The sequence below is a fragment of the Pieris brassicae genome, chromosome 1, assembly GCF_905147105.1.
Source record: "Pieris brassicae chromosome 1, ilPieBrab1.1, whole genome shotgun sequence".
Classification (NCBI taxonomy): Eukaryota; Metazoa; Arthropoda; class Insecta; order Lepidoptera; family Pieridae; genus Pieris; species Pieris brassicae.
This window is the reverse complement of record NC_059665.1, coordinates 12,000,170-12,009,752: the sequence shown is the minus strand read 5'-3', so window position 1 is coordinate 12,009,752 and position 9,583 is coordinate 12,000,170. Positions and strand designations below refer to the sequence as shown.

The 9,583-nt window shown below is 37.2% G+C and overlaps 2 protein-coding genes across 4 annotated transcripts; both read right to left on the bottom strand.

The window, feature by feature from the left end:
• Positions 1-21: 21 nt before the first annotated feature.
• Positions 22-5,267, bottom strand: LOC123715442 (hemicentin-2-like). The gene is made up of 7 exons (XM_045670448.1): positions 4,728-5,267; positions 2,254-2,483; positions 1,721-1,843; positions 1,434-1,523; positions 1,208-1,348; positions 891-1,056; positions 22-609 (listed from the first exon to the last, which is right to left on the bottom strand). The coding sequence occupies exons 1-7, from the start codon at positions 4,993-4,995 to the stop codon at positions 593-595; spliced, it is 1,035 nt and encodes a 344-aa protein (XP_045526404.1). The 5' UTR covers positions 4,996-5,267; the 3' UTR covers positions 22-592.
• Positions 5,268-5,336: 69 nt separating this feature from the next.
• LOC123715406 (GPI mannosyltransferase 3) lies at positions 5,337-9,575 on the bottom strand. Of its 3 annotated transcripts, none has more exons than XM_045670410.1 (9): positions 9,449-9,575; positions 8,842-9,113; positions 8,443-8,668; positions 7,458-7,602; positions 7,170-7,298; positions 6,877-7,029; positions 6,701-6,802; positions 6,217-6,625; positions 5,337-6,148 (listed from the first exon to the last, which is right to left on the bottom strand). In XM_045670410.1, the coding sequence occupies exons 2-9, from the start codon at positions 9,103-9,105 to the stop codon at positions 6,074-6,076; spliced, it is 1,503 nt and encodes a 500-aa protein (XP_045526366.1). In that variant the 5' UTR covers positions 9,106-9,113; positions 9,449-9,575; the 3' UTR covers positions 5,337-6,073. The 3 variants fall into 3 exon arrangements, with proteins under 3 accessions (XP_045526366.1, XP_045526358.1, XP_045526372.1); XM_045670402.1 differs by having other exon boundaries at positions 9,399-9,459; XM_045670416.1 differs by lacking the exon at positions 9,449-9,575 and adding an exon at positions 9,373-9,394.
• Positions 9,576-9,583: the final 8 nt, after the last annotated feature.

The window sequence follows — 9,583 nt, the reverse complement described above, 5'->3', positions numbered from 1 at the left end:
ATAATGGTGACGATCGGCCGAGAAAAAATATTTGGGATCACCCTCATCAAAAATTATTAAATTGAAATTATGTATTTCGAACAACTTCCATTGACCTATTTTATGGAATAGTGAACATACAATTGAATGATTTATGTATTAATTTATATAATATTGCAATAAATAGCTAAAAGTTCATTCCATTGTTCACTTTTTTATACATACGGGTAGGTAAAAAAAGATGATGCAATTTTGCTCTAAATAACAAATTTACGTGCATAAAACGCTGTAAAACTTGTCTAAAAACACTTAATTTACACAAATGACGAACGATTTTGATATTATTTTGTTAGTTATTAGGTTTTTTAGGTATTAGTTAAGGAAGGACACTCATCTTAGCGGACGAACTCGTAACTGCTCGATGTGAAACTTTAGCTGATTCACTGCTCGAATCTTCTTTGTTTTTCTGCTTTTTGATTTTAGAAATATCCACTGCAAGGCTCCATCCACAGGAATGATTTGATGTGATGTTGAATAACGTTAGTTAGACCGGTGTCTCGTCGTATTTACGTATTAATTGTAATTATGTCGCGGATTCTTCTTTGTTCTCCCCTCATGGGCCACCATGTTCTATCGTTAACGGATAGATGGTGTAAATTAAATGCCCAGACTACTTAATAAATTAATATAATTCAAAAAAGGATGTGAATTGCACAATGATCGTCGGTCAAGTGCATGTCACTTAGACAGTAGACAGATTTGTATGAAGAATCTTTAAGCGCCTGTTGCGGGTGACGGCAATGTTCCCGCGATGGTGTTTTGGCGTAATATTTGCGCAGGCGTTAAGCCTGAACAGTGAAAATGATGACTTTTTAAAGAAAATACAATAAGTAATTGATGAAAAACAGTACCCTGTAAAGGTCGATAGCTGGTTTCCGCCATGGATGAGGGAGGCAGCACTGAGAAGCCGTGACTGAATGTCAAGTTGGACAGTCCCACAACCTTGACAGAATGTTCAGCAGAACTGCCTACCGTTATGCTCCAGTTACCCGGCTCGGGCTCTACAACCTTTACGATCTATATAACAATAACGTTTAAAACAAAACATGTATAATTTATAAAGTAAAATACCTAATTGAATTAACCATTATTATATTAAAAGATGCTGCCACTGCTGACTCTTTTTCTAATAAAAATATGGTATGTGGCACCATATGTTCAGCCATACCAAAATTTCTGAAAGATCAAGCGTGGCGACTAACTGTGGTGGCCCAGTCAACTCTTTGCCGCTAGGATTCACCACTCGTATCTGGGGTTTGGCGCCCGACACGGAAACGGTCACTTCATTCACTGAGCTGTCGATCGGAATCTGCAAGCAATATTCATCTATAATTAGAGTAACATCACAATCATAAAGTAATACAATCTAAATACAGAAGAAAAAGAAGGAAAACCTTTTGTGTGTGATTGTATCCAGGAAGATTCACAGTTGAAACAAGATTTACTGATCGGCCTATTATAGAGCTTCGGACGAAATCCAAGACCTGAAAAAGGTGATGAGGTGAATTTTAAAGGGACAATTAAATTAAAGTGGATAAATCGAAGAAAATTTCTTTAATTTAGTGTAAGATATCTTTCAAGAGTACTTAGGGAGTAAAGTTGTAAACTACTATTAATCTGGAAAGTAGCTTTTTTTCGTCAGAAAAATGCCACCACGATACGTTAGATACTTTAGTGGTACCTTATGAACATTGGTCTTGTTCAAAGTAAATACTTGTCCCGCGCTAGCTGCTGCTATTTGTTGGTACACTTTGTATGTCGGCTTTTGGAGATCATTGCAATGTCCTGTTAGTACAAAAACAACCTGAAATATTTACAATATCAATGTACACATCAACAGGTACACACATCCGGATGTGATAAATTGATAGTATTTATTTTGATAAAATATTGTTTAGAAATTTATTTTCATTTAGATGAAATTTAGGTAGTACCTAACCTTCCAAACCGCACTTCGTGTTTGTTCGGCAATGAAAGCCCCTTTTTCCATTTCCACATTTCAACCCAATGCTGCCCTTGTAGTATTTACCATCGTAGTAGTTTTGTTCAATTTTATTTTTTTCACCAATTTCAGTACAACAAAACGTGTTTTTGGCGCCAACACTTAACACAATCGGCGACTTTTTACTCGCAAATAGATAGATATAGCTAACATGAAGTAACGACAGTTTTGGAGACAAAGTTGACAACTCAAATGTTCTACTTTTTACAGACCTGGCTTTGCTTCCTCTGCACTGCATCCAAGACCTGTCCTATCAAATGATGATCAAACGCTGTTGCATCAGTAAACACATATATATAGGACTGCGGCCGGCTGACGTTTAGAGCCATTTGAATACCACCCAAAGACATTTCCGGACAATCGCCACCCCCGTACACCTGGATCTCCTGTAAAGCCGCCTTCAGGACCTCTTTGTCTTTTGTTACCGTTGGTGGTCCCACAGCTTAAAAATAGTTTTATTTATACTTCTAGCGCAATTATAAATTTACTGCATCATTATTTCTAAATAGTAGTAGTAACTTGCTTTCGATTTTTATAAAAAACGTATTTCTTAATCAACTAAATGGTATTTAATTTTTAATTAACTTCATTCTTTGTTGGACAACAGAAACTACGTGAAGCACTTTTGAATTCGTATGAGCTTCGTACTTATTTGCATCTTCATCATAACGAGGAATAATGAAATATTTTCATATTTTGAAATGATTAAACTAATTCTGAATATTCTTGTACCTATAGAAAAGAACACGCCCAAGCCTCTCATAGAAAACGCGGCTGAAAGCTTTTCAAGACATGAAAACAATTGACCATTTTCAGTTATATTTTTTACCTTACACATAAATTTCATAGATTTTTTATTAAAAAAGACAAACTTTTTAGATACTACGTTCCTCATCGGAATCTTTTTTCTACCTACATGTCTTAATCTGTTTATTTTCGTGAGATCTCTATCTGTATATTCCACGCGAGCGAGAAAGTATAACGGCTGAGTGAATGCGTGGGCATAGTTAGTTTTTTTAGCATAGGGCGGAATCACCCTGTCCTCTAACTTTGTGCGGCTATACAAAGACCATTGATGTTTCAGTATTTTACTCTTACGTTTTTATTTTTGTGTAGTTGTAGCGTTTAAACCCGTAGAAGATTATAATATTTAAGTTTATATTGCAAAGTAAAACAAGGAAAACGTGTGTTTTTTGCATGTCCCTCCCTTGCTAATTTTTGTAAAGTTATATTTTTCTGTCCATTAGACGGAACGGTCTTATTATTCCCACTTCCCTGCTGAATTGGATTCTGATTTTAATAAATAAAACAGTATTATGTCTATAGAAGACACCTTTTTGTTGTGTCCACGACGAATGCTGCGAAACAAAGGGGACAAAAAAAGAGACGTAATGGAACAATGGGGACTACAGTTTCATATTAGTATGTTCTTTATTCGTGTTGAATTTTTTTGTTTAGCAAATGCTAAAAATGTCTTACATTATAAAATTATAATGTAAGACAATTAACTTTTTTATTTTCTTTCAGAGATCTATCTGTAACCTATATGTTTAAGGCCCAGTGGGATTTTAATTATACTTTTTCTTATTTATCTGTTTAGAATATACGTTACCAGACCCTGCAGTTCATTTTGAGATTTAATAAGTATATTATAAAAAGTTGAAACTACAACCTTAGTGCCTCGTGTGCTTTAAGGGAGTGACCTAAATTAATTAAATTATGAATAAAACTGGCCCGAAACTCGTAGTTTCATAAGTGTATTTGTGTCTAGGTTTAAGTATACAGTTTCCTTATGATTCATGTTTGTATTTCATCAATAATTAATAAAACACATAAAATTGGTCATGCAAGTGTTTTTTTTTTAATGCATCGTTTCTTCTAGCTATTTATACATATGTTTTTACATGTCCATTACGTCACACGAGAATTCCCATTTCGTAACTGTCCCATTATTTTGAAGACGAAAATTATATTTCATTTGATATCTATTTAAAATATATAAAAACATGCTATGTTCAAAATATAACCAGTGAGTTCACTATATTAGTTATAATCTATAAATGTATGAAAATATCTATATTAACCGATTAAAGAAAAAATAAAGACAACAAAAGACATGAAAGTGACGTAATGGACTAAATTAGACAAATTACATTTAAATAAAAAGGATTTGATGAATTATAATGAAACATTATTGCTTTTACTGTTAGATTTACGTTGTATTATGTAGTAATAACCACATAGTTTTAGAATTACAGCCACTTGACGTAACGGACCAATGTATGCATACTGTTTTACTGAAACTTGATATTTGTGCAATATCTTGGATTAATTTAGTAAAAAACTTAACAGTACATTTAAAAATATGTATTTTATCAAATTAACGTAAATTTAAAAAATCTCACTATGGAAGCGAACGAATCGCGAAATTATAGATTTTTAATCACTACTATACTCGTAATATTCGAATGGGACTCGTACCCCTGACCTGTCGCGTCCGCAAACTTTGTAAGTACATTTCAAAGGGCGATTGCAGTATTGTGATCTTGACTCGATAATGAAAGGCATTATAGGTCACAGTTGTCGCATTCGATTTCTATATTAATGATTTTGACGCGCAAATAAAAATGTTATCATATAAGTAATCAATTGATGCGAATAAACTACGCGACCGTTTAGTACACACCTGGGTCGTGGAACGGCACAAAAACAAAGTCGGCTATAACGTCGCTTTCCTCCAAAGCAGTCTTCAGTATCATTTCGGCGCCATTTTTCAACTGCCTCAAATCGTTTGACATCGACCACGTCGTATCAAAAACAAACACCAAACTACCTTTTCCACCTTCAGCGCTACATATCACGTGCCGTTTTGACAGTAAAGTTAAAATTATAAATATCACAAACACCATGTTCGTGCCAAACGTGAAATTGTACTGAGTGGTTTGTTTGGCCATTTGACCCGTGACCGCACTATCGATGTGGGTTAGGAGTACTCGATTAGGAACATCGTACTCTAGCGAAAGAGTTCTTTGATTTTGTGTAGATTACTTCGGATATTAGCTAATTTACGTTTCTTTACAAATTGATCGCTAAATTGACGTCGTACATTGTATAAGTAAGGTTATCCTTTTCTTAATCCAGAACAAAGGCTACCTGTGTCATGAAGTTAGTGAAATTGACTTCTGGCCAGTTTTTTAGGTATAATACCCCTATCTATGTGCGCCGTTTCGTTATCTCGGTTTAATGGATTGCAGTAAAAGCCGTCGTTAAAAGTTGAAAGGGAAAAGAAAAACGGTTAAAAATAAAATCTTTAATAAAATTCACACATTTCAAAAAGACGTTTACTTACAGAAAACCACACTGGCATTCCCAAAAATTGTCTCAAAAATTTATTCTATTAAACTTTATTAAAATTGCAAAAATCATGTCAAATCCGATTCAATAGTATTTTTACTAAATCACACAATATATTTCATTACTCTATTACAATCGGCTTCTTATATAGTAAATAAACGAATCGAATTATTTTGTACAATGAAAATACCCTCATCTCACAATAATCATCATCGTCATTACAAATATTCTTTATTTATATTCGACGATTTCAAAGGCGCTCTATCTCTATTACCTGAACATTCGACCTTCGCCAATTAAAGTAATGATTAAAGTGCGCGAGAAGTTCGCGAGTCTAGGAGTGCGTTCCGCAGTCCGTCCCGAAGGACGCTTCGGCATTGGGCGAGTGCCACCGGGCGGGGTACGGTCGAGGATTTCTAGCCCGACCTGACGTCGCGCATATATCTCATAAAAATATCTATCGTCATAGAGAAATATTTCGCTACAAAAATCTGTACGATACGTTCAAATGCGACGAACCGGTCGAAGAAGACTACGCTTAAATCTGCACCAAAAAGTGCACACGAAATGTCGGCAAATAAAAGCAATGGCGTCAAAGGTGGGAAGACATTTTTAATTATATTGTTAGTTTTGTCTATTTTGTCTATGAATGCTGCGAGGGACGTGAACTCGACGACGTTACGCTCGGCCGCGCTCCGCCGGTTCCGATCGCGCGAACACCAGCACGCTCGCGCCGACCTCGCCGGACGGGAACTGAAAGTCAACATCACTATTGCAGATCGTCTCTCCGCTGGAGCCGAGGAGGGAAGACGGGCCCTCACCTGCGTGTGCGGCAGGTCGCCTATGAGCCGGTACCGGTTCTCGAGCAGAGACTCGACGCGGCCCCGGAGCGCGTCGAACATCACGAGCAGAGCGGGTGGCCGCCTGGCGGAGTACTCCTCGGCCCACCAAGCGCCCGGATTGTTGAAGAAAGCCTCGGCCTCGAAGGTGCGGCCCGGGGGAGGCGGCGAGCAGTCCAGGTGGCGGACCGACACGTTGGTGTGCAAGTGGCTGTAGAGAGGCGTGGAGTGACACGGCATCAGAAACAGCACCGAGCTGCGGTTGTCGGGGATCGCCTCCCGCAGGAGGGCCATCACCCGCGTGGTGCCTGCCTGGTGCACGGAGCCGAAGTAGGCCGCGGGGACGGCGTTGCCCAGCAGGATGACCGCCGCCAGAGCGTACAGTTGCCATCTGAAAGGAAGTGCGTATCGGGTGGGATCTAATCTCCAATTCGGACGGCCGGCCTTTGCGGCGGAACACGCGTACCTTTCGGCCTTCCTGCTCCAGGGGACGACGACGTCTTGGGCCAAATACAGCAAGACGGGAAGCAGAGGCAGGACGAATCTGAACTCTTTATGAGCGATGCAACTGAAATCATCGAGAATCGGCAATCAGCCACGGCTAAGTTGCCTCGAGAGCACGAGATGTGCAAATATTGTTACCTATGAATTCCCAAATGAACGACGGCGGCGGTCAACAAGACGACCCCAATTTTGTTCTCTTTGTGTCTTCGAAGCACTGAAATGATACCCCACAGTACGAGAGGGAAGGTCACTCCCAACACTGCGGGTATACCTTGAGTCAAATACCAATGCCTGAAAATGAACACTTGAAATTATATAATTTTATTTATTTGATTTTAGATTGGTCTCTGAAGGAAAACGGACCGTGTCACTCTTTATGAAGATTTCGACTTAATATTAAATTTGTTAAGGTTAAAGGCGAGACAAGTTACCATGGATGCGTTCCGTAGAAGGACCCGATATCTTGCAGCACATTAAACTTAAAGAACTCCCAGGGTGTGATGATCAATCTTCCGTACATGTATGTATCTAGAGCGACCAAGCTTCCGCCGGCTATGAGACTGAAAGTTGGATAAATATATTTTAAATTATAGCATATAGCCAATGCTGCCGTTTTCAATTTTCAATTTGAGGCTAAAGTTGACTTCGAGTTGCAAGAGGAATATTGAAAGAAACATTTATCATGTAAAGTTAGTTGGAGGGTAAAAACAAACACCTACCTAATTGGCACATAGTTTTTAAAAAAATGAAATTTTCCCTGGTTGGTAGTAAACAGGTTGTACATGCCGAGGACGAGCCATAGCGGTGCCGATGTGGGTCGAATGAACACAGATAAAACGGCTAGCCAAATCCATCTATTGTCCTCTGAAAATTATATTACTTTTATGTACACTTTGCAATTTCATGTATCCTAAGCAGAAGTCATCATGATTAAAATATATATATAAATATACATGGTGTAAACTCCATGTGAAGTTGCTCGATTTAACGACGAACCCCCTAGTTGGTTTAGCTTGTCTTCCATACAATGATACACATACTTTACATGTATGTAAAGTGTATCATTGTATACTGGTGGGCATTACACCCATTCTCAATAACGACAAAAATAGAATTGCTAAAATTAGTGAAAACTGCGCTTTAAAAACATTCTTTTGTCACTTTATCCTAGCCTGCAATTCAGTTAAATGTAGGCATAATTCATACAAGCTATCTCTGAAATTAGTTTTTTTGTTTACAAATTGGGACATGTGCAAGACTGTTGTTGGCCATGACCAATAAGTAGGAGTCGTAGATTATCCATACGTTCTCAAATTCAAACTGTAAAATCACCGAGTATTTATGAAATTTTTTTAATCATACGCGCAACAGAAACGCGATAGCGATGTTGGCAAACGCTTTGGATTATTGGAAAAACACTTCCTTTATCACCAAGATGCCTAAATACAACAAAATTACTGGTGCAGCAGGAGCTTTCAAACAAAAATAATATGGCATTGAATTAAGATTATTTTTTATGTACATAACTACTAACACTCAAAACTCTGAAATAATCTTTTTATTTTTCAAATATTTCTTCTAACCCTTTAAAGACAACTCTCTATGACACTATAAAATGCACAGTGTCATTACATACAGTCTATATATATATTTATTGTGGGAAAAAATATTAATTTTGTTTTGTTGTATTAAAAACATTCTTACCTTGTTCATAATATGATAATTTTCCCGTTTTAAAAGGGAAGACAGACAGAGCAATAGCAACTAAATCTGTTTCAAATGTTTGCAATAATGTTCGGCTGGCTGAGTAGAACCAGAACCATGATGTGAGTATTAAAAACAGCGCCCATTTGCGCCCGCCTGTCCATTTATAGAAACGATAGTCTGCAATAGCACTGAGAATAGCTTGAAGGATCCTTGGTGTTGCAACCTTGAAATGTAACAAGTACTTGTAAGAGAACAAATTTTTAACTGAACTAGAGGTTAGCAGTTCTAATTTACTGTTGCTATAGATTCTACAGTAGTCACCATAGAATCAATGGCATCTTATGTTTTAAAAATGGCTTAGTTAAAAAAAAATATATATATATAAATAAAATTCACCACAACTTCTGGATAGTCTAATGAAGCAAACTTCAAAAGAGTGTAGAACACAGAGACAATACTAGGGTAGAGATAGCTTCGGATACCCTTCTGCCATTCCCAAGTCAATGCTCCATATCCAAAAGCTTGCTTATGTGCCACTTCCAAAGTCTGCCAGTACTCGTCTGGGACGTACCACGTTTTCACCAGGAACACTGACAACACTCTCAGAAGCAAAATTATGGAGAATACCTGGTGCAAAGCCAGGCCCATTACCAAAGCCATTCTCCCGCCTAAAAAGGTTACATTGTAATAATGAAAATAAGGTCAAATTTAAATGAACACCAAAAAAACACATTTATTAAAAATATTATAAATATAGATCATTCATAAGGAACATAGGCATTCGTTTAAAAATAGACGCTATCAGTTAAAAATACGCTATTCAAGAAAATGACAACTATCGCGTCCTTTTTATTCTTGGAAAAGTTGAATGAAGTATAACGAATATTTTAATACTAGTGTTCTATAACATTGTGCATTATAAACAACCTTAATCACATTTGGAAATTACTTGCCTACATTCATTCATTAATTTTAAGGATATTAAACATTAAACCACACCAACCTCACCAGTATACCGATCCACTGTTCATAGAGATCATATCATAATTCATAGTATCCAGAGTCCTCAGTCCAGACAGCGACTTCAACATAATATAGGGTACAGATAACAGACACCTTTCATAGACTAGCATATGAA

Coding starts and splice junctions, on each gene's coding strand:
- LOC123715406 (XM_045670402.1), bottom strand. Junction 7,299..7,457: donor AAAAACTATGTGCCAATTAG/GTAGGTGTTTGT, acceptor TCCAACTTTCAG/TCTCATAGCCGGCGGAAGCT. Junction 6,626..6,700: donor TGGAGCAGGAAGGCCGAAAG/GTACGCGTGTTC, acceptor ACTTCCTTTCAG/ATGGCAACTGTACGCTCTGG.
- LOC123715442 (XM_045670448.1), bottom strand. CDS start 4,995: ATGGCCAAACAAACCACTCAGTACAATTTCACGTTTGGCACGAACATG. Junction 2,484..4,727: donor TGTGCCGTTCCACGACCCAG/GTGTGTACTAAA, acceptor ACTATTTTTAAG/CTGTGGGACCACCAACGGTA. Junction 1,349..1,433: donor GATACAATCACACACAAAAG/GTTTTCCTTCTT, acceptor TATTGCTTGCAG/ATTCCGATCGACAGCTCAGT.